Source organism: Nesoenas mayeri (genome assembly GCF_963082525.1).
Source record: "Nesoenas mayeri genome assembly, chromosome: 19".
NCBI lineage: Eukaryota > Metazoa > Chordata > Aves > Columbiformes > Columbidae > Nesoenas > Nesoenas mayeri.
This window is the reverse complement of record NC_137568.1, coordinates 2,456,807-2,481,547: the sequence shown is the minus strand read 5'-3', so window position 1 is coordinate 2,481,547 and position 24,741 is coordinate 2,456,807. Positions and strand designations below refer to the sequence as shown.

Sequence of the window (24,741 nt, the reverse complement as noted above, 5' to 3'; positions counted from 1 at the left end):
AATAACTAACCTACTTCTGCCTGCTTCCCTTCTCGGGCTGCTTTTGCTCATATGGCTTTGTTTTTTTGTTGTTAGGATTTTTGGTGCCAAGATACAACAGCAAGGAAGATGAGAAGGTTCTTAAGACCGGGACATGATCCAGTGAGAGAGAGGCTTAAACGCGACCTGTTCCAGTTTAACAAGGTACGGTGCTTTCCTCAGAATTCAAGGCATATGTGTGCAAGGCAAATGGATCCTGAGCCATTGTAGAGTGTAAAGCGAAGGAAAAACTACTCGAGTGTGGGTGGAAAAGTTAAATTTAGGAGAGGTGGTTTGTTTTCTTTTTCAGTTCTGTCTCTCTTTCCCTCCCCAATGTGTCTGACTGGTTTTCTCTAAGCTCACAAGCATGTTCTCAGTTCTGGCTTTTGTTTTTGAGAAGAGCGATATTGTCATGCTGTTGAGTGGCACTTGCTGAGGGAAGAGATCTTCACAGCAGCTTTTATATACTCTGGGTGTTCTGCAGTTTGTTATAGGTGTGTTATAGGTCTTTGTGGTACCACTATGAAAGTAAACATTTTTCCAAAGATACACGTAAGCCACAGCTTGTGATGCAGCTGAAGCCTGAGTTCTCTGTTCATGATTGGACTTTGGGTTTATAAGTATACTTCTGGTTTTAAATGTGAATTTAAAAGGTTGTGGTAGAAACGTGGTAGCACCTACGCAGTACAATGGCCATTAATAATTAATTTGCTATTATCTTAGTCTGAATCTGTATCTGATGCTTTTCCTTCCCTCTGTGCTATCTGTCCAACACTCTGGGCATTTTTCTTTTGTGCCCTGGCCAGGAACATAATGCTTTCATCTTTGTAAATGCCTAGGATGAATTTATTGCTACTTACATCTTCATTTGCTATCAGAAATATATTTGTAGGTTTTGTATTTCCAAGGTTTAAATGGAATTTTGCTGAAAACTATAACGGACAAATGAAGTCAGCCTAGGAAATGACCTCCTTGATTCATTAACGTTCCAGTGTAGATATATACCTTGGGTATCTGAGATGAATGATTTAATGTAATTTGGTACTAAACCACACCATTTCCATGCATATCTCCTTCCTGTTGGGAGACAAAAGGGATTCAGGAGTGCTCCAGGGCTGTTTTCTGCTTGCTGCCATGGGGAAATGCTTGTGCAGGTGCAGTAAAAACTTTAGTGAATGAAGACCGGGACTGAATTGGTTTTAACTTTTAGCCGGGTGCAATGTCAGCATCAGAAGAGATGTCCCAGGGACGGGTGAGAATTGCTTATAAGCGTATAAAATTATATATACCTTGGAAAAACCTTTGCTATTTCAGGGATGTCTCTTCCTTAAATGTGCCTTTCTCTTATGAGAAAGTTTGGCTGAACTTTACCTGCCGGAGACAGTGTGATTTGGATAATGCAAATCAGGGCTGAAAGAACTAGATTTTGCAGCAGAGGGAAACTTCCAAATATGTTAGAAGTTGGCATCGCCACTTGTGACTCCATTTGATTCAGTTCTGAGGGTAAATATTGCATTTTGTTTCTGGGGAGGCGCCTGCTTTGGACACTTCCTGATGGTTTGCACTCATTAACAACTTGATAATTAAAGGCCTCGCCAAATGCATTTGCACTTTAAGCCACAATACTTGTTCATTTCCAACAAGAATTGGAAAAGGAATGAATATTAGACCATTACATTATACCAAAATCTTTGACATTATACTTTTTTCTTGCATAAAGTTTTTTTTTTTAAGTCTTTTGTGTCCTTTTCCAGTATTTCCAGAGATAATGGATAATTTGAAAGCCTTTGATACAATAAACATGTACTCACAGCAGGTAGACTGAGAAGATCTGGGAAAGTCTGACCTTAGTTCTGACCTGTTGAAGGTTGTGTCTTCAAGGAGCCAAACACAGAAGTACTTTCTGTGCCAGACTGTCCTTGTCTAACGTGCCGGTAAAGCACAAGCACGTCAGTGCTGGTGAGCAAGTGTTTAAACACTTGTTATTTGAGGTCTTTGAAGCACTTCTGGTTAAGAACCTGCTTGGGAAATATTTTGTGGGACCATAAAGTTGCTGATCAGAGAAATGGTGTGGTGTGCTTGTGCCTCTTTGTGTGCTGCTGGTGACTAAATGGAAAGTCTGTACCTTAAAAGTGCTGGGGATTCCTGCCCTCGTTTTGTTGTTTACGCTGGAGTTGAATATGGATGCATGATACCACCTAAGTTTAGTGTTAATACAGTGGAATGTGTTTGACCGTGCTGACCTAGTAATGGACTTCAATTTAAAAAGTCTCTTTAATGGGTGGTGCTGGATTTTTTTTTGTTTGTTTACTCTCTCAAGTATAAATATTTTGCCATCTTTTTACTGCTTTTTCTCTTGCGTTTCTGTTGCAGAGAAGAGGTGGTCCAGATGGTTTTAAAGGACCTATTGACCACTTGACTATCTCTTCAAACTGTCCTCAAGCTTGTGTTTGTTTCAAAAAACACCTTCCTAAATTCTGGTAGTCACTTAGCTTTGCATATCTGTTTCTCTGTATGAGTAAGAACTTCTCACACTTGTGTGTACCTGTTGCAAGAATCTGTTTTTAGCTCAGTGGATTGGATGGAAGAGAAGGTATGTGGACTTGGCAGTCTACTTCTTTGAGTTTATCCTGCTTTTGGAAGTAGTATTTGGATGCCTTTGGCTCAGTCCAAGCCCTGCAGAGCAAACATGTTCAGGCTGGCATTGTCAGACTAGATGATGGGTAACACACAGGTGAACCAGCCTGTCTTACAGCTGAATGTTACCAAACTGGGAACATTGCATTTAATTTACGGCTCTGGTTTTTTTCCCCTCTTTTCAGTCTTCCTAACCCTTTGCTAATGGGTGTGATATATAACTTACCTTAAATCTGAATTAGTGTCTATGCAAAGTAGGTTTAACACATACAGGCTTCATTGTTTCTTCAAAAGACATATTAGCAAAGGTACAAGGTTTGGTTGCCTGTGACTGGGTTTGTCTCCACTCTGTCATAAAACAATCTGAGAGGAGAAGTGGAGAGAAATGAAAGAAGGGAGACAGCACTGAGTTTCATCTGCACAGCTTTAGTGTGGGCTGGGAACAACTGTTAAGTTTGGCCGCATTTTTCCTGCAGTATGATGACATGAAGCATTTCTGCTCGTTAACGCTGCTGACATCGGGCTTACTTGTACCGAGCCCGACAAATCTGTGGTCCCAGGAAAATCAAAACGAAAGCTCCTACCTTTCTTCAAAGAAACAAAGGCCCTTTTGAGAAGGAGGGCACATTGTGGGCACTGTAGTTTCCAATTTCAGCTCTGCTGAAAGGCTCCATTGTAACCTCTCCTGCCCCCCTGCTCCCCCGTGCTGGGTTTACCTGCTGAGCAGGTGAAAGGGCTGGCTGATGAAAGCTGCCCAAGACGGGGGGGAAAAGAGGGCAGCCGAAAAGCTGACTCGATGTGGTTTAACAACTGGGTGTAAATCAGCAAAAATAGATCTGGGTAATCAGTACAGTGAATGTGAACGCCTGGTTGTGTCACATACAGCCAAAAAGCCACCTTGCTGCCTTTCTTGCTTTGCTTTGCAAACAATGACAGAGGAGGGAGTTACCTTCGTTATGTCTTATGGGCATCTTGGTTGAAGATTCAAAGCTGTCAGAAACCATTAGTCCCTTTACTTCACGCTGTGGTTGTTACTGATACTCTCTTCTTAGGCTTCTGCATGTGATGCTATAGCTACTGTAGCTTTTGCAAATTTGCCTATGAGATGGGGGGTGGTACTTCAAGTTTTCTACTGAAGGAAAACCTGGAGAAGAAATTACCCTCCTATTATTATTACTGAGTTCCTTCGTGCTTGGTTATGCAGTGAATAGGTCTCATACTTGAAAATTAAAGCTTCTATTGATCTGTCTAATATGTTTACAAATTAACACATCAAAACCAAGATATAATTAGGCCAGAATTAAGGCTAGTATTGACAGCTTCCTAACAGGCAGTACAGGATTGTGTAAGTCATGGCTTTCTGTTATGACAATCATGGCTAGAGCCTTATCTTCTGGGCTGGAAGAAATCTCAGAATAAACATAGTTTCTAATTGATGTTTTATTGAAAACGGCACTTAGTTGTGCTGATGGCATGACGGTGCAGTGACCGTGAACAAGTTGAAACTAAAACTAACAGTGGGATTACACTGGTGTCTCGCAAATGAGTTCCTCGCTCTGTTTTGGGGGAGAGTGAAATGGTGTCTATTGCCTCTGCTACACCTGATTCAATTAAGTCTGATTTGCTGTTAAGATAACATGACTTGAATCATCTTCCCAGAATTGTATGTCATGGCTTCATACTCCCACAACTTTGACAACTAGGAAGCTCGTCTGTGGTGTCTCGGTAGCTGTCGTGTCACAGAGAAATTCCTCTTTGCCTGCGCTGGGTTAGAAAACTGCCCCGTTTCCATCCTGAGTCTGTACAACAGTTCCTGATTCCATACAGTCTCCTCTAGGAAGTTTTACATGTGTAGCTAAGCAAAGCTTGGGTAGCAACAATTTAAAGGGCGATGCTAAAAAGATTGACTTCTCAAAATTTGTTTTTAATAATACAGCCTTAACACTTAAATTACCTTCTCAGAGTATGAATAAATAAGGCTGGAGATTAAGTTATCGTAAAGGGAAATAAACTCGGTCGTTTTGGAGCCAGTAATACTAATCTTAATTTACTACTTATAAGACATGAAAAATTAGTAGCTGCTCCTCTGCCCAGTCTTATGAGTTGGCAAGCGAAAAATCAGGAAATGCTCCAATATTTCCATTTTTATATCTTCTAAACTGGTTTATCTTCCCCTAATAGGACCTCAAAGTGGAGTAAGTGATGACTTAGAGGAAGGAGGTCTATTTTTAGAATTTATGAATCGTGATCATATGGCTAAAACCGAAGGAATCTGGCAGACTATGGGGTGAGCCATATCCTCCTGCGCCGGGTCTTGGGGCAGGAGCAGCGAAAGGGCATTAAAGTACTTTGTAGCAGCTGTAGCACCTCGGGCTAATGGCATGACCACAGAAGTGAAACTGGCTGGATTTGTTTCTTCTGCAAGGGATTAACTTGGGAAATCACTATGCAGGAAATAAAGTCCAGGTGTTACTTTTAGGTTGAATCAGTAGATGGGAGGGTTCTCTGCTTATTATTATTATTATTATTTTCCTGTGAGTGGTCCTGGGGCTGTTTTGTAACAAGTTCCTATTCTGTAACTGACCAGCTTGACTTAGAATAACATATTTTCCAGAAGCTGGGACTGTAAGGATAATAATGTGTTCCAGGAAGTAGCCGTATTAATCTTTGGGCACACAAATTCCTCTTCACGTGGCTGTATGTTGTTGAATGCTCATGCGTACGTGTTTTGTCTAAACAATGATAATGGCCGTGCATTAATACTTCTAAAAACTTGACTGAGCTATTTTGCAAGCACTTGATTGCATCCTGTAAATACGGCAGAATTAATTCCATAGTGTGTAAATGCATCGGCCATGCTAAGTGTGGTGTGTCCAACATGCTCCAAATCTTCCTCTTGGTGCAGTGTAAATTGTACTTTAGGGAAGCCACTAAAGCCAAGCGACTTATAAGAGTGACTGACATATTTTTATTAACAAATGGCTTTGCACTAGTCTGAGGTGGCTTAGCAAGACCCGGCTCTCATTAAATTCCAGTGTTCTTTGCGCTACCTCTGGAAAATGGGTATCAGTTACATTAGTTTCCCTGAGTGCCCCATAGGAGATGTGTTTAGTTTTCGCGATGAGCACTGGTGTTCTGTCAGTATTTCTCCACAGCTTTGCACCATTTCTCGGTGTCAGTCAACACGAGGAGGTCACGAAGGCTGCCCCGGGTGGAATTTGGCAGATGAAGCTGACCTTACCATACACAGTAGTTGTGTCAGACTTTGAAATTGTGCTGAGCAGTTGGTCCACAGAAGCGGAGTTGGTGTGGAGGGATGGAGTGTGCTGTGCCTGAGCAAGCTGTGCTTATGCAGAGTTATTTCTAATCGTAACATAAAGAGCCACTTGGGTTACAGTTTTCAGAGTATTTCTCTTCCATTTCTGTTGCACTTCTGCATATCCTGGCTGCAGAGCCAGGGATTCTTGCAATAGATTCAGCAAATCTAACCTGTGTTTGAACACTTTTCAACAGAAAAAGCTGCTGTTAAGTGCTGTGTTTCAGACTGACGTGCCATATTTAACTTCTGTTTTTTACCTGTATACAATAATGCCCACGAAACATGCTGTTGATCGTGATTTTTCTTTCTCTTTACCAGACTGTGGAACATGGATTTCCCCATCAACCCAGTGCACTGGGCTATAGCCCATTTCTCCGCCTTATGGCCATCGGCACGCGATCGGGAGCCATCAAACTGTATGCTTTCCAACAGCTTTGCCTAGATTCTCTGACCACATCAGAATGTGCAGCTTTAAGACACCGTAAAAATTTAGGCTGAGTATAAATCTGCAGGCAAGGGTTGCTGGAACACTGGAGCAGTTTGCCTGGGTTTGGGTTTGGTCTGATCAGAATGGGATTATCTTGCCAAGAGCTGAACTATAGCTCAAGCAGAAGCTAAGCTGAAGCAGATATTTGACAAGATTCTTTGCTCTTGCTATGCAGAAGGTCAAGCTAGATCTGGCCTAAGTTTAGCAATCCTTCATGTCGTAAATTCCAGGGTTGTTTAAATATTTGGGGCAGGTTTTTTTGTTTTTTTGTTTTTTTTAAAAAAAAAAAGCAATTCTCTTTCAAAGGTTAAAACAAGGCATTAAAGACCTAAATATTGAAGGTGGTGACTTTTTCTAACTAACCATGCCCAGTTTGATTTTTATGTATATGCAAGACACTGAGGTGATTCCCATGGCACAGGACCAGCCAGACAAGCTGTGAAACAGGCCAGAAAGGAAAAGTTGATGTGTTCTTTGCCTGCTTAATAATTCATTCCTGGTGGTGTTTGTGTGCAGGGGCTGGACTCCACATGCGGGCAGTAGCCATCTGTCTCTTGGTTACAAATTAGTTAAGCAGGATTGTAGTGTCTGGGAAACCACTAAACATCTCTGAGAAAAAACAGGGTCCAGGCACCTCTTTTGCATATGCACAGAGGATGAAGTAAACTGCCATGTTCTCCTGTAGTGTGCAAAACATGCCGTAAGCATATGAAATCAAAGCAGGTTTGCATTAATTCTTTTCAGTCCCCATCACTAAAAGTACGATGTGGTTTCAAACTAATCTCTTTTTATCTTGCTTGCTAGCAAGCTTCTTATCAATTAATTGTAGCTGTGGGTCATCTTAAGTACTGTAGATCCTCAACAGACTCTTCAGATATGGTGCTCCTGGGGTGGAGTTCATGGGTTTACATGAAGAAAACAATACTGTAATGCAGATTCACTTTATACCTGACCAGGTAAGTATATTTTCAGTGCTTCTGTAACTTATGTAGACCTCTCTTAAACAGGTGTTGAGTTAGTTCCAGGCACTGGGGCTCCTATTACAAAGTATATTCAAAAGCTGCTTGGACAGGAATGCTTACCCCAGTGGTTTTTGTGTTCTTAGCAGCACTGTTGCTGTGGAGATGCTCAGTAAAATTCAAGAGTAGCTTTATTGTTTGTAACTGTTAGTCATTATCTCAAGCAACATATTGGGAATGGTAATAAGGCCAGAATAGTTCAGGCAATCCACTGCAGAAGAGAGAACTTAGTTTTCCTTCTGTAGCCCCTATTTTTGCAGGAGGGCTGGGTGCTCAATCTTCTGCAGCACAAATAGAACACCAGCTGCTGCTCAACTGATTTAATTATTTTCAGGAGTTCGAAACAGTACTGCTAACCTCACCTGCTGTTAAGCTTGTTGCCTTTGTGTGTTTTGGGGTATTGAATCTTGCAGACTGGTGTCTTGAGCATGCAGTTGTTTGCCCGATGCCCCCAGTATAGCACGAGCGGTCTCTTTGTGAGCGAGATTTAATTCTTGAGGTGGTTTTGGTTGTCTGTTTGCTTAACTAATGGTATAAGCTGAAACTCCCACGGGGAGTGTTGCACCAGGTGTGGCTTCGGCAGGTAAAATGCTTCAATTTGAACATGCAGCCAGCAGGGCTGGGCTCATAAAAGGGCTCTGACACAACCCTCCAGGATGAGGTTGGATGTGAAGAATGCAAGGAGTGTGGTGTAGCAGACTGGAGCAGCCCCACCCAAAGCTGGGCTGTGTTGCAGCAAACCCTGGTGAACTGATGGCCTGCAGCTGCCTGGCTGAGCTTTACAGCATAGGCTGAGCTTTACAGCATAGGCTGAGCTTTTTCAAGAGCCTGAATCCTTGTCATCCCCCTCAGTGATATCCTGTGTCCTGTATACGAGTGTTTTCAGCCTTTTGGCCACTACTTGTCCCCCTCTAGCCCCCAAATCCCTTGCTGTCAGCTAACGGCATTGCTGCAGTATATACCCCCACTATGGAGAATGGTGGCTGGCTCCTCAGTCCCTTTTTACCGGAGAATGATGAACAGCAGCAACTTTATTGCTAGATTATACTGTGTTATTTTTAACATTGTGATTCCAAAAGAAGCATATTGTGTGGTTTTGTAGTGCCAGCTGGTGACATTGCTGGATGATAACAGCTTGCATCTCTGGAGCCTGAAGCAGCACAACGGAGCTTCGGAGCTGCGGGAGGAGCACCGCTTCACCTTGAAAGGGCCACCTGGGTAAGCCGCAAGAGTGCTTGTGAGCTAGTTTGGGGATAAACAAGTAAGAAAATTCTGCTGTTGTTCCAAGTTAGAGCTTGTCCTGTTCTTAATGACTCCTACTCTTAGGAATCCATTAAGGGGGCATCCATGGAAACCAAACAGGAGTTGGCTTGGGCCTGGGAGACCACCTTTTGAGAGTGTTGTAAAGGGGGACTTTTTTAATACTGTACATCCATCCTGTGTGTACAGGAGCTGTAAATCTTAAGGTTAAGTAAATCTAAGCATCCCTTAAGTCAGAGTTTAAAATACTGCTATGGTTTTAGTTTCGCTTGATCTTGCCAGTTTGGGGTGAGCTGTTTTTAGCTCCTTTGGAGACACTTAATGAGAGAGGCTTCTGTAAAAAGGCATCTGGGTCTTTGTCCACATGCTTATCAACAGTCTTTTGACATAATTTATCTTCAAGCTAGTGCTTTATTCCTTCAAAAAAATCATGCCTGGCTCAAAATTTCTGCCTATAAAGCAAACGACACTTGTAAATACCTCCGAGTTGTTAGTTCTCTCAAGTTCAGTAATGACAGTGTTTTTGCATGCAGTAGATGAGTCTCTTTGCCTGCCCAGGTCTCCCCCAAGTGCCACGCAGATAACGGCCGTCCTTCCCCATTCCTCGCGGGAAGTCCTGTATCTTGGCACAGAGAGCGGCAACATCTTTGTCGTGGAGCTGCCGTCGTTCCGAGTGCTGGAGGACAGGACCGTAACCTCCGAGGCCGTGCTGCAGCGGTGAGTGAGCAACAGGCAGCGCTGCGTGGAGCTGGAATCCCATGAGCTGACATCTCCTTTGTTAAAATGTCACCCCAGATTATGTATTGGGGCCTCGCTGTTGTGTTAAGCATTGTGCAAATCTGCATGTCTCCTGTGAAAGTAACTTTTGCTCCTGGTATGTATTAATAACAGTTTCTGTCCTGGTCAAGCCATCAGTGTCACAGTGGAGCTGTAGCATATAGGCAGAACTATACAGGAGTAAATCTGTAAACCTTGTGCTTGGTCCCTTGTGTTTGCTTTTGCAAAAAAATGTTATGCTTAGTTGTAATTACCCATTTATTATTTGACCATTGGCAGAACTTCTAATGCTGCTGTGTCCAAATAGGGATTTTGTTATTCAAGTGCTGCTGAAAACTGTCCAACTTTATAACCGTTGATTCCTACTGACATTTCCATGTTACCTTTATTCTGTACGGGTCACAAGAGAATAGGGTGCGTGGTTCAGACTGTCTTTACGCTCCTGGGATCCATTCTTGGAATTCATTGTAAACCTTGTGTTTTCCCTGAAGAAAATGGGACTGGATGCATGTCCATGTGGCAGGCCTGGTGTGATGTCCTACATAACATTTTTCTGCTGCTTGAAGGATTTGTGGAAAGATCATACTTCTTGTCATCTGTTTGAACTTTTTATTCCTCAGTTGCTCATTCTTATACCTTAATTGTTATTACAGTCATATTGGGTTATATCTGGAATAAATTTTTCTTGGTTTTCTCTTCTGTAGGGTACCGGAAGATTACTGTAACAGGCGCTCATGTGAATTGGTGGAAGCCCTTCGGGAGCATCCCAAGAACCCTGACCAGATCCTGATTGGATACAGCAGGGGCTTGATTGTCCTCTGGGACCTGCAGAATAACAAAGTGACACACCAGTTCCTGGGCAGCCAGGTATGAATTGATTCAGTTCAGCAGGGGAGGAAGGGCGCTCTCTGCTCAGAGCACTCCGAAGACAAGTAGATATAGGGAGAGCCTGACAAAGCTGCTTTTCTCAGTAAGAATGTACTGGTCTTGGGGGGGTTAACAGCTGTCTGGAGAGCAGTCATTGTGTGTCTTCCTCTTCAGCAACTGGAGAATCTCTACTGGCAGAGGGACGGCAGTAAATTCATTAGTTGTCACTATGATGGAAGTTACACGCAGTGGCCAGTATCCAGTGACAACAGGCAGCCTGAGCCTCTGGAAACCCTTGTGCCTTATGGTCAGTAAGTGAGGTTTAATTCTTGCATATTCATCTAAATGCAAACTAATTTTGAGCTTGTGTGGGATATTTTAAGTTCTATTCTCCCCAGTGTTTAATCCCAATGACAAAATGCGCAGCTGCGTTATGAATGGGTGGTGAGCCTAGACTAAGGGTTTTCAGTCCAGTTTTTTTTATTTCGATTTTAAACTCCTTTACGATCTTGAGGTCTGTCTTGAACATGGAGAGCAAATGTGTTGAAGAAATTAGTGTCCCTTATGAAGAAGGGTGCTGGTGATTCAGCTCTTTGTTATAGCTCGTGTCCTGTTCAGCAGGAGTTGCTTGGATCTTCTGTAATTAATAGTGAGCTGAGTGTACTTTTTGTTGACCTGAGCAGTGAGGAAATGATGCCTCTGATTTGCTGAAACCCATCAAATGTGGGTGACCTCATCTTTCAAGCATATAGAAGCTTCTAAAACTCTATTCCCTTTACATTAGCTTCAGGAATGCCTATGCTTTTAAGAACCCGTTCTAGTTAATTAGCTTCTACAACAGCACTTCCATCCCTGTAGCCATCAGCAACGTGGTTCAAAACTTCCCCTGAACCTAAGCCTTGTTTTGCTGAGTGCTGTGGTCCGTGTGTTCTAGAAGGCTTGTCTGTTGTGGCTTGGTCTGAGGAGGTGGTGGTGGTACCTACTGATTGAGGTGGCTCCCCTTGGCTTGGGGAGTGAGGCAGAGTGAGAAACTTCTTAATGTAAAGATACACTTATTGAATTATGGCAAATAACTCTGTTCTTTTAAGGTCCCTTTCCTTGCAAGGCCATCTCCAAGATCTACTGGCAGACAACAAAAAATGGGTAAGTTTGTGGTGTATCCCTTCACGCTGTTCTATTTAAAGGCATTTACAGGGTCCGTACCTTAGGAGCCCTTCTTTAGAGTAACATAAGAATTTTTTGTAAAAGTTTGCCTTGCTTCATGTCTTTGAAATTTTGATTACTCCTCACTTCAGCATACACCACTAACTCTGTCTTTCTCTTAAGGCTTCCTTACATTATATTCCAAGGAGGGATGCCCCGGGCCAGCTATGGTGACCGGCACAGCATCTCTGTGGTCCATGGCAGTCAGCAAACAGCCTTTGACTTCACGTCACGGGTGATAGACTTCTTTGTAATCTTCAGTTCAGAGCCTACTGCAGGTATGTGATGAAAGGGCATTACTGAGGAATTAGAGTAGCTGTATGTGTGTGGAAATCTGCCTGGTATAAATAGCATGAAATGGGATAAGGAGGTCAGTTGTTTTGGGGTTTTCTGAGACTTCAACAGAGAATGATTTCATTTGGAAAAGAGCCTTAAGATTGAGTCCAACCATAGAAGAGATTTGCCATTTAAAAGTGAAATGTGAAATACTGGCATAAAGAATGGGCTGGTTAGAAATGCCGTACATTCCTCAACAATTTAAGTTGCTCCATTAATGAGAAGATCTCTTAGGCTCATGTCTGTGTAAGCTGGACACTGGACATAACCAGGTCATGAAATGAAGATCTGAATATTGCTGTTTGGAAATAGCACTTCAAAGGAAGCAATAATTAAAACCAGAATTTACTCCCACTGAGACACTGTTTCTTTTAATTACTACCTGGATTTATGACCAGGGCTCTGGGTAATAAATCAGCAAAAGATACAAGGGTCAGTATACAGAGAACTCAATTTACTTACTGCTAGTGAACATGAATGTAAACAGCTCTAAAACGGAATAGCGCTCATTCCACGGCTTGCTTGGAGCTTGTCAGATTTTTGCTTCTGTTGACGAGCTTTGTTGCCCTTACTTACACAGTAGCCATAATATTATTTATTTTCATGAAATTGTAAAGCATTTTCCCCAAGAACTGTTTGTCTGCTGCTGGTGTCTACAAGCTCCATGACTGTACAGTATTGGAAGTTGGATCAGACCAAACTGCAGGAGTTTAGATGCTTTTTAGGAACCTGTAGGCAAATCTTCTGTTACAAAATCTTTCTGGTTTACCTGGCAGACTAGTTTCCAGACCTATCTGTCTTTGTGTACTGCTGGCGGTGGCAGCTCCCAGCTCCACCCTGTGCAGGTGTGGACATCCGAATATGTAGGGGCAGGTTGGCAGACCAGACCACAGAGCCAGGGCAGGAGCACTTGGGAAAGCAGGAATAAAGCAACAGCTTTTGGATTCCACCCCATCTCTCTCCCTGGACCTTAACAAACCCTCTCAAGTCACTGAAAAGCCAGTAAAGAAACAGGCAGAATGTAACTGAGATGAAGTGCCTGCGTGTATGTCTGTTATCATAGATTTTCCCTACATAACACTGTCTTTTATAAGCATCTTCTACATGTCCAGAACCTACAGGTCTAAACCTTCAAGTCTATCTTGAGGTACTGTTTAGCTTTTACCATTAAAGAAACTAAACCCTTTTAATTTCTATGAAGTTGTTGGAGCTGGGATTCTAAATGAAAGAACAAAAGTGTTAAAGATGAAAAAAATACTGGGTTTTTTAGGTAAGAGATTGACTACTTGAAATTCAATTTCTGGATATGATTAGAAGTCCTTTAGGAAGAAGTAACTGAACTTAACAGACTTTTTATTGTACTTCCCAAGGATTGAATTGGTTCACACGACTTCTAGTGGGTGCAGAGAGGAGCTGCTACAGGAAGCTGAAGCTGTTGCACTTTGACAAGGAAGTTTTTCTACACTAAAATGAGGTTTCTGTGGTTGATGAGCTTCCTTGTGGCTGATTGCCTAAGCTTAGTGGATCTACGCAGCTTGCCTTGTTTGCCCTTAAGCAGTCTTCCCTGCAATGGCAATACCAAAGCATTAATTGTATACCAAAGCCACTTAACACATAAGCTTTGTGCTCATTAAATTACAGCACGGTAGTAGCTGGTGACTTTTCACTACCCTGAATATGCTGTGGAAACAATTTTTAAATGGCTAACCTTTCTTGTTTTTGTTTTTTTAATTAGCAGGTGGGTGAGCGTATGGCAGTCATGACAAATTCTAGTATGCTTGCTACTTCAGCAGCTTAAAATAGATTTTAGCCATAAGGATTGAGCTCAGATGTGTGCCTTTGCAGGAGAAAAATAATGTTAAAACAGAGTATATTTGGTTAATATTGGCAGCAGCAGAGTGCCTAATGTAGTACACGTATGATATTATTTGTTCTATTCAGAAGTCCTTTAGGTAGCTTCAAATGGCCGCACATAAGAAAGCAAAGTAAAACTGGCTATAAAACATATTTAATGGATAAATGGGACTGATTAGTGGTGCGTTATGGCTGTGGCCAGTCAGAGGTGAACCTTGGGGTGTCTAACTAGAGTGGTGCCAAGTACTAATTACTTGAAGTTAATTTTGCTGAGTGAAGAGCGTTGGTATGTGCTTGCTTACAGACATGCCTTCTTGCAAGTATATTGCAGGTAATCAAACAACTAGAGAAGGGAAGTAGAAGTACAGGTTAGAAGGGAAGGACAGTGAAAAGCTGCCAGTTTGCTTACAGCTCCCTGTTTATCACAGCACCCCCATGGGCCACATTACAGCTGTGCATTCGCTTACATTTCTGTAGGTGTGTGAATCATTGGTGTGAACTGATTTGTGGCTTTGGTTTTCCCCAGCAGTTGCTATTGTGGCTGCCTCATGAACGTTACCGCCAAAATGTCTTTGTAGACAACATTTTTTTTCCACTTTAATTCTAGTTACAATGAAAAATTTTAAATTGGTTGATTGTGTCAGGTGTCATCTGTAAAGTTATATTAACAGATTTGTTTGTAATCTTGTCTAATGTACATATGAATATATATTAGGTGATGTGCACACTCTTTATTAAAGTCCAGAGGATGTGTCTCAACATATGAGAAGCATGGAAAATGCAAAGTAAGAGAGCTGAATTGTAAATACTTGTCAGTTGAAGCAGAGAAGCATTCTGCAGAACTCCAGGCATTACTGTGTTTAAGCAGCTTAGGCTAAATGGGCTGTGGCCTAACATGGTACTAAATGGGTCACTGCTGGGGTGTTTGTGTGTCTGTCCACCCCATGCTGTTAATTAGCTGTAGGTAAAGTCCTTTGAATTCTGGCTGTTCCAATGCTGAATCTGAACTTGTGTTATTTAGCTATGGATGTTGTTAATTAATTTTGCAGTGGAATCCATTAAAAAGTCACTCCGACAGTCCCAGGAGTGGTGTAAACAAACATAAATTCACAGTAAATCTGTTAGTATCTTGAAATCTATTAATATTAGTGCCTCAATAGGCCCAGTTAACAGAGAAGTATTTAGAGGTTTTGCCAACAAAAATGTTTGTGTAGAGCTCTGTGATAAGAGTTTTCAAATAAGCCTTACAGGAAGCTTGTATCTATTAACCTTGGACGGTCATTTTGTCAGCCTCAATTAATCTTTTTCCTGCAGAGTTTGATGACCCTTCTGCTATGGTGGTGTTGGCAGAAGAGGAGCTGGTAGTTATAGACTTGAAAACTGCGGGCTGGCCAGCAGTGCATCCTCCGTACCTGGCGTCTCTCCATTGCTCAGCCATCACCTGCTCACACCACGTCTCCAACATCCCACTGAAACTGTGGGAGAGGATTATCAGTGCTGGGAGCAAGCAGAACATTCACTACTCAAACATGGTACGGCAGCTTTAAATGTATATACGATCCCATGCATTTAAGAGCAGCACGACCGCTCGGAGTGTGGGTGGTCTGTGCTGCCGACTGCGTGTGGAGGGATGAGTCCCACCAGACCTTGTTCTGCCTCTTAATAGGGTCGGGAGAGGCTTTTTCCCAGAGCACCACCAGTACAGTTACTCACCCTGGGGGATTAAAATGTGATATTTTTCTCAGACTTTGACAAGCTAGAAGGAAAGTCTGAGTGTTCCCAGCTGTCAGTGGTAACAAACTTCTTGTTTAGAAGCATGAAGCTTTCAGCACAGCTTCTTGAGGAAATGTGTAGAATATCTTCTAAAAAGCACAGCTGGTGTCAAAACAGGAACATCTAATCCAAACAAAAACTAACAGCATGGACTGTTTCACTGCCACTTGCACTGAAGTTCATGCTCTCCTGCTGATTGCGTGTTCTCTTCACACTGTCGCTGCCTAGGAAATCACAGTCTTCCCTTAATGTATTTGTAGCCGTGGCCGATTGATGGTGGCACCAACATAGCTCCAGATCCTCCGCAGAGGGACTTGCTGCTGACAGGGTATGTACTTAACTGATAATAATCAAGGGGCCCTTTGCCGTTTCTCTTCTTCTGTTTTGAATTAGCTGGAGCTTTCCCGTGAGATTCAAGTCTGCTCATCTTGTAGGGAGAAGGCTGCAACTGTACAATATGGCTTTGCAAAGCTGGGCCACTGGCTTTGGAAAGCTGAGTGATTCTACTACTTCTGAGCCAACAGATCGTGGTGTCCACGGATAACCTATAAAGTTGGTTTATTTGTAGTTGTGATGTGTTATCTGTTGCCCCCCACAAGCATCAGTGTAGAAGTGCAGGCAGTAATGCAGATTGGTTCAAAGGGAGCAATGGAAAGCGGAGCTTAATCTTGCAGGTTTCGAAGCGTTTTTCCCCCTGCCTTACAGTGTCCAAGGAGAACCTTGGACTCCTGTCTGCTTTGATCACCATGAACAGATCTGGCTCTAAGGGGTGGAAGTAGCTAGCAAGAGATGGTCTCATCACATAAAAATGTATCATTTTCTTTTCAAAGTACTTTTAAGAATTTCTTTGGGCTGTTCTTCAGACTTCATTCTTGATGCAGCAAGTTGTTTGAAGTCCTTAACCCTTACATTGGACGAATGTTGCAAATTTTCACCTGGAGAACTAGGATTAAAGCTTGATTTCCTTCCTTCCCTTCCAGTAGTAGTTTTTTTGTCAGGATGAGTTGTTCCTTTATGTGCTTCGCTTTTTTTCCTTTTCAGTGCTTTCTGGCATCATCTTAAGTTGTACGCTGGTGTCAGATCATTGGGAACAAACTGGATTAAAAAACAAACAAACAAAACCAACACAAACACCACCACCAAAAACCAAATACCAAACAAACCAACCTAAACCAAATCAAACCCAAACAAAAAAATCTCTTTTGAAGCTCTAAGTTACCACAGCTCAGGTCTTTGTAAACACTGTGGTTTAAGCTTTAGTTGTGTTTTTTCCCCTCTGTTTTATCACCCTTATCTGGGCGATTTACTGTTCTCCTGTTATGGTGTGTTTCCATAACCCTTCTCCATACAGGCATGAAGACGGCACTGTGCGGTTTTGGGATGCGTCGGGTGTCTGCTTACATCTCCTGTATAAGCTAAGCACAGTGAGAGTGTTTCTCACAGATGCTGATCCCAATGACAATATGAACACCCTGGGTGAGGATGAGTGGCCTCCACTTCGCAAGGTGAGATAGCTATTCCTTGTGGAAGCTTTCTGGAAACATGAGGAGTTTAGATTCTTGCCCCAGTTAATGCATCTGCAAAGACCAGCCACTGTGTATTCTCTTGCCTAGGTTGGTACCTTCGACCCTTATAGTGATGATCCTAGGCTTGGGATCCAGAAGATCTACCTGTGTAAATACAGCGGATACTTGGCTGTAGCTGGTACAGCAGGACAGGTATGGAAATGTAAACAGTTATCAGAAACCTTGCTTTTAGTGCAGGTGGTCACAGTGCAACTGGGAGATGTGTTAAAGTTGGAAATACTTGTTTCTGTAGTGGTAAATTGATTCATTTGCTGGAAATGTTGTTTCATGGTCCTCTGCTTTCTCTAGTCTGTATTTTAGACTTTAGATAATGCTTTTTAGTCAGTCCTGAGAGAAGCTGTAGGTTTGCAGCTGCTGGGAAGGCCTGCAGCTTGGAGGACTGCTACAACCGTAAAAGCTGTAGCAAAGTTTGTCCTCTTCCTTGCAGGTTCTGGTGATGGAACTGAATGACGAAGATGCAGAACATGTTGTGGATCACGCTGAAGCAGATCTCCTGCAGGACCAAGAGGGTTATCGGTGGAAAGGTCATGAGAAACTAAAGACTCGAGATGGACCTGTTCGATTTGAAGCTGGTTTTCAGCCATTTGTCCTTGTCCAATGTCAGCCACCAGCTGTGGTCACCTCCTTGGCCCTTCACTCTGAATGGAAGCTTGTAGCCTTTGGTACTAGTCATGGGTTTGGGCTTTTTGACCACCAGCAGAAACGACTGGTCTTTGTCAAGTAAGTGTCCTCTTTCCAGGAGGTCTGTGATAATCCTCTGTTAAGGATGGTCTGGAATTGCTAACAAAGCAAGTCATGATACGCAGTTTCTCAAGAGCAGTCAGTGTAGTGAGAAGCCCTGCCTCATTGGACTCTGTCCTTGAAGGTCTTCAAGAATATATAAGCATGTTCCGACATTTGTGTGTGTCCTGTTGGACTCTTGAGAGTGATTGTCACCAGGTAGGAGGTGCCCACATGCCTACTGTCTCCCTCTTTCAGGTGTACGCTGCATCCCAGTGACCAATTGGCCTTAGAAGGCCCACTGTCTCGGGTGAAATCCTTGAAGAAATCTCTCCGTCAATCATTCAGGCGGATCAGAAGGAGCCGCGTGTCCAGTAGGAAGCGACGAGGAGGTAGTGGAAATGCCGTAGAGGTGAGGGTCCACCTTTTTGGGGTCCTGTCTGTGGCTTGGAGATGCAGAGCCCTGGTTAGATTGCCTAGCACAGGAGCTGGTCTGCAGTTCTGCTGTGGTATCAGTAGTTTCAGTTACTGGTTAAAGGACAAAAATGACAACTTCTGATGCTGCTGTTAGATAAAATAGTCACATTTTCAGAGAAAATGTGCTGTCTGTAGTTGAATGTATGACGCAGAATATACCCGTTCACTGGTGGTTCTTTCCCTTTCAGTTGCTGCCACTTTTATTGTCTGTCTCTCCCTTCTGTCTTTGCCTGACTGACAAAATGTCTCCTTGTCTTTGAAGGTGCAAGAAGCAAATGCCAAATTTGACCAAGACGCATTGCAGGAAATGGAACTGGCTCCAGTCCAGCGGAAGATCGAAGCCCGATCTGCAGAAGACTCTTTCACTGGCTTTGTGCGCACCTTATATTTTGCTGATACCTTCTTGAGAGATAGTGAGTAGAAAATGCACCTCTTCCTTTCTTCCAAATGGTTATTTCCTCCCTCTGCCAAGGAATGTATTAGGATTTACTGCCAGGAAAATTCGGCACCTCCTGTGTCCTACTTTGTGCTATGCTGAAAAACTAATGTAGAGCGAGAGCATATGTTGTCGTGCGGAATTGTTATTTAGCCATTCTGGCTGCTGACTAATCTATGGCAAGTAGTTCATCTTTGGATGCAGCCTTTATGTATGGTTTTCAAATGGGCTAGAATGACATCTGACTTGTTAGTATGAGTTTTTCCTTGTTTCATCACTCTAAAGTTCGCCCCTGCCCCCAGCAGAGCCTTTTCATTCTGGCGAGGGGTGGCTGGCTGTGCATCAGAGCCCCGACTGATACTATGCGTGAGTTTACTCTGCTCATATGCGATACAAATATGTGGAAAATGGATGCAGCAATTGTGGTGTCTGATAGAAACAGCACTCTGTTCCCTTTACTTATTTGCCATGTCCTTTGTCAGGGCTGCTGATGGACATGTATTGGGAGAAGAAGTACAAAGAACCTGTAGTTCCTCTGGCAAGTCAGCCTTGATGTAAAGATATTTAGGATGTAACAAAGGGAGGATGCATATAGCTGATGGAAAGCAGTTATCCAAGGATGTCACAGATGGTGCTTTGCTCACGATCCTTCTTGTTGCTCCAGGCTCCCGCCACTGCCCGTCCTTGTGGGCAGGCACCAACGGAGGCACAGTGTACGCCTTCTGCTTGCGTGTTCCTCCAGCGGAGAGGAGGATGGATGAACCTGTCAGGGCAGAGCAGGGTGAGTATTCCTCATGAGAGCATGGGCCTGTTGAGATGAGCTATCACCCGTATAACCAAGAGCTACATACGGAAAAGCAAGGTAGCTCAATTACTGCTGTTCATCAGTGAGAGCGGAGCTAATTGTAGCAGAGTCTGAGCTAAGCAACGCTCACTGCAGCAACTGAGCTGAGGAGTGAGCTCCAGCACTGCCTGACATGCCTCGGCCCCATTTCCTACTGACTTCAAAAATTAAAGTTTGCGTCAGCTGCCACTGAGGTTCACAATCAAGCCTCTGTGCACATCGTAGCTTATTCTGACAGCTGGGCTTGCTATCTTTAAGTAACAATAGCTGCTGTTTAACATGAGCCAGTTCAGTCCAAATACACTTTAACTACTAAATCTTTTTAGGCAGGGTTTCTGTAGGCACATTGTATAGGTTTCCAGCTTTGAGAGGATGTTTGTGAGATTCTAACACAGCGTCTCTGACCAGACTCCTCTGTGGTTTTTCTGTTTATTTTCCTCTGTATCTCATTTAGCCAAAGAGATTCAGCTGATGCACAGGGCTCCTGTTGTGGGCATACTTGTCTTGGATGGACGCAGCACTCCCCTCCCAGAACCTCTAGAAGTAGCACATGACCTCTCTAAGAGTCCTGATATGCAAGGCAGCCATCAGCTGCTGGTGGTTTCTGAAGAGCAATTTAAGGTAAGTATCACCCGGGAGGTTCGTATGGACCGCACATAAAATCTGCAGAAGCACTGAGCACTGCTCCGTGGAAAGATAACTCTTGAGTGCTTATTCTTCTGTAGCTGAATAACACCCCTGGGACAGTGTTTCTGTTTGGCACAGTCCATAAATCAGTTTGTGCTGAAAAATTGGGTATTCAGCATAGTGATGCACATGCTGAACATAGAAACTTAATTGCTATATTACATTATATTCTTTGGGCAAGACTGCTTCTGTTTTTGCGCAAGAGCTTTTGCTCTGGTTAGTACAGGAACAGGAGTTGGTAGACATTTCTGTGAAGCAACTAAAAAGCTTATTGGTTTGCACACTAACTAGTCAGCATGGAACAGAAGACTTGAAGCAGCTTGGTGTAGGCTGGCCCTGGCTTTTTAATGTGGAAGAGCACACAGTTAGTGTAAACCCTCTTCTATTTCTGTAATAATTTATGGCTGAATACAGTGGGGTTTTGAAAGAACTAAAAGGGGAATGCAGTTTGCAGCCTAAAGGGTAAAACTGCTTGATGTCAGAACAGAGAGAGATTCTAACACCGACTGTGGCTGATTGCTTATTGGCCCCTGAGCAGGGAGCCAGGTTGACTCAGATTACACCTGTGTGTATTCACTGTGAATGAAAACATTGTTAAAGGAGGGAGCAGCAGATGTCCTGGGGTGCAGCTGCTGCTGTTGTGCAGGAAAGAGATGTCAGTGTCTTGTTTCTATTGACAGGTATTCACGTTGCCCAAGGTTAGCTCCAAACTGAAGCTCAAGCTGACGGCTCTGGAAGGCTGTAGGGTACGAAAGGTGACGGTTGCAAACTTTGGCAGCTGCAAGACTGACGATTACAGCGAAAACGACCTGGCTGTCCTGACTAACCTGGGAGATATTCAGATCATCTCGCTGCCCTTCCTCAAGTTACAGATCCGCTTCCCTTGTATCCGCAAAGAGGATGTGAGCGGCATTGCGTCCTGCGTCTTCACCAAGTATGGCCAAGGTAAGGTGCGCTTCTCCCAAATCATCTGACCTGTGTGTTTGAGACAATGGGAGAAGCATTATAGATTTTCATATTTAGAACTGGCCTTGTATACATGTGCATATTATGTAAATATGTCCACTGTGTGTTTCTGTCCTGTACCAGTTGCCAACAGGTACTGACACATGAATTGGCAGAAGCAGAAGTGAGTTTATTCCATTATTGTTAATGAATACACTGGTTTTCAGCTAAAAGGTTGGGTGTGCCCCATAGGTACCCATAGGCAGCTTCTGTAAGTGTCAGCACAGGACTGTACAATTTATGTTTCAATGTAATTGTCAATGGCCCAGTCTCTAGGCTAGCCAGTCCTTGGGACACTGGAAACACTATCTTGCTCAATGATTCCTCCTGATTTAGATAGGAGGGAACACAAGCCCTTTCTGCTAAACACAAAGGATCACTTATAAATTCCCAATTGTCTGTAGGTTTCTATCTGATCTCGCCATCGGAGTTTGAGAGGTTTTCCCTTTCTACCAAATGGTTAGTGGAGCCTCGGTGTGTTGTGGACATGCTGGAAGTTACAAGCAACAATCACGTGCACACCAAGTCTGGCGTGGAGAATGCTGCAAGAAAATCCAGGTGAAGTCTGTAAATCCTTGCACACTGACTGTGTCTGAATAGTGAGACCTACCCGACTGTTTCCAGTATTGTATTTTATAGAGAATGTCATCTTTCAAACACAAACAGACAAAAATACCCCAGTCTTTGAAGCCTTTCTTAACACCATTCCTAGATGGGTTGGCATGAGGAAATGTAGCAGTTACAGACATCCTATAGGAATTTTAGTCCAAAAGCTTAGAAGAGTTCTCTGGTGCTTCCAGATTTCTGCATCACCACCATGTGATGAAGCCGTTCCTACATTCTTGCTCAACAAACCATTTAGTTAGCATGCACTGGAGTGTCTTATAGCTGCCAGCAGTGTGTAAGAATTCTCTTCACCCCTATGCCTCAGAGTCAGTGTTTGTTTTCTGTCTCCTTTTCTAGGGGGTCAGGAAGGAGTTTGGGTGACCATGGAGAAGATGGTAAGCAAAAAAATAACTGTACTAAATGTAGCATGGTGACATGTAAACCCTGAAACATCTTTCCTGCTGCTACAGTTGATATTCCCCCCAACCCTCCCTCCAAAAAAAGGGGAAAGGAGGGACATGAGGAAAGCATTGTGACCTGCCTGGACACAGTAGTTGCTAGTTCTAAAGTAAGTTGCATGTGGCAAGGTTGCCTTGAAGGGATAGAATGAAGTTTCTGCTGGAAGGAAAAGGCTGTGGGAAGATAAGGCTTGAAATTACAGATGAGACCTTCTGTTAGCCAAGCGAGTATTGCTAGAAAATACAACTCAATGTGTGAGGGGTTTTGAGGATTAGTTGTGAAGCATTCAGTAAAGTCAAAAGGTACTCTTTTGGGGAAAAAAAATTCCAGTTGTGGGTATCCAAAACTGCACATATGTCATGAAAAGGGGAAAATATTGTTAGGTAAAAGCTTTTTTTCCTGCTCTTTTTTTAGAAAGGAAGTCTGGGAGGCTGATGGAACATGCCTTACTCAATGATGAAAGTGAGTGAGATGAAATCTTGCCGACAGGGCACGTGCCTTTTTGGGTGGAAAAAGAAGAAAACTGCTGGGAATTTTGTGGGTTCCAGTACTCGGTCCCAAGGGATCTGCAATTACACAAGACTGGTAGAAATACTGGGTTTTCACGAATAGGTAGAAGTGAGGGGTTGGACAGATCGTCATGCCCTCAGGCAGGGGTTGTTCCACATAGCTGCATTCACTGTGTGATAAGAGAGGGATCTTTACTTTCCAATAGGATTTGTCTAAAATAACAGCTGGAACAGGCCGTTCCTTTGGGGCTCTGGTGCGCTGGGACTGGTAACATCTCTGGCAAATGACTGTCGCAGTCCTTTGTGCAGCCTGTTTGGTAAAATCCTAGTACTGGTGAAGAGGCAATGATGATAAAGCTCTGACCTCTGAGTGGTGGGAGGCAGGTTCTAAAGGCTGTTCAGCAGGAGGTGGAATGTGGCTGGGCTGCAAATCTGCACTGGTTTGGCTCACTGCTTTAACCCTTTGCTTTCCAGAAGTCCTGAAGGAGATCCAGAGTACTCTGGAGGGGGGCAGAGGGTGAGTATCAACCAATTTCTATTCCTAATGCGTGGGGCTGGCGAGGGAGGGCATTTCTAGTGGAAAGCTGGGGGATGCCCAACGTGACAGCAGGGATCCTTCTGCTGGAATCTGATAGTGTATGTGTCCCACAAACTACCAAAGGGCAATAGGAAGAGAGAGGCAGGTTCTCTTTCACACGTTGTCCCTTGACATATTTTATGAATAATGCTTTGTCTCTTTCTCTCCGAAAAGCAGGAGAGATCACATTCCCACATCCCAAAGGAACAGGACTCTGAGTGTTCGCATACAGGTTTCTATTCGTGTCAACCCATACTGATCTAAGGGCAGGCCACATGGGCTCAGTTGGCCGAGGATGGGACTCTGGAGTTTTAATCCGGGCTTGACACTGTCACTTGGACATGTTCAGTATCTCTGCTCCCATTCTGTCTATACAATAGAGCTAAGCTACCACCATGGGTGCGGGGCTTTACCTTGGCTCCCTGGAATACTGATGTTCAGGTGACAGGGGCTACGGAAGTGTAGGCAAAGGACTCCTGTTTGCCACGGATGCAGGAAGCTTGGTGGGACTGGTAACTGCTGGTGTGTAAGGATAAGTGACTGCCTGACACGCTCTGCTCTGTGCACCTCTCTGGACACTACCTAACCTTGGTTTTCTGTCAGCAGCTGGGAGTGGATGGGATGATACTGCATTGCAATGATGAATCTTTCCTTGTGTCATTGCAGGAGCTATGCAGAAAGAAATTTGGCAAGAAGTCCGCTAGGACACGGACTAAGTAATGGAGGAGGTAGGTGAGGCTAATAAGGGTATTTGAGGCGCGGTGAAGTAGCCAAAGGAAGCAGAAAGTGGAGTTAAGGGGTTTTTTTAAGAAATTCAGCTTATTTAAGTGGTTTGTGATACTGCAGAACACTGGTCTGAATTTTCAGGCTGGGAATCTGCTGGCTGTGAGGTACTAGCACAGTTCAGTGTCTTGCACCACATGAGTGAATATGCTGCATTGGTTTTAAAGGAAGAGATAAAAATCCTTTGAAGGTTCCTGGCTGACTCTTAACTTTACCATAAAGCAACCTGGAGAGGTAGCCAGAGCTCATAGCAATAATCTGTTGAGTATATCAACTCATTAGCTTGCAACTGTTTCCTAAAATGGCTTTTGCATTCTTTTATCCCAAAGCAGATTGACCAGAATTCATCACTGACTTTTTGGCATTGGATTGAGTGCCATAACACTACTGATTGGGCAAACCGTCCCTGGGGAGAGGGCACCAGTGCTCCCTGCATCGCAGGCTAGTGAGCTGCAACTTGCATGCGTGTGCATGCCTGCCTCTGCCTCTCCAATTAGTGCCT

At 43.5% G+C, this 24,741-nt stretch overlaps 1 protein-coding gene across 1 annotated transcript; it reads left to right on the top strand.

The window, feature by feature from the left end:
- Positions 1-108: 108 nt before the first annotated feature.
- LLGL2 (LLGL scribble cell polarity complex component 2) lies at positions 109-24,741 on the top strand (the record flags this gene model as incomplete). The annotated part of the gene is made up of 25 exons (XM_080356614.1): positions 109-183; positions 6,293-6,390; positions 7,336-7,417; positions 8,583-8,698; positions 9,299-9,457; positions 10,222-10,384; positions 10,559-10,691; positions 11,473-11,527; positions 11,711-11,865; positions 15,092-15,309; positions 15,811-15,878; positions 16,902-17,055; positions 17,164-17,268; positions 17,564-17,856; positions 18,115-18,268; positions 18,596-18,746; positions 19,434-19,550; positions 20,068-20,234; positions 20,981-21,245; positions 21,710-21,863; positions 22,269-22,306; positions 22,785-22,832; positions 23,354-23,396; positions 24,123-24,184; positions 24,569-24,741. 25 exons carry the CDS (start codon positions 109-111, stop codon positions 24,574-24,576), a joined length of 3,081 nt encoding a protein of 1,026 aa, XP_080212740.1. The 3' UTR covers positions 24,577-24,741.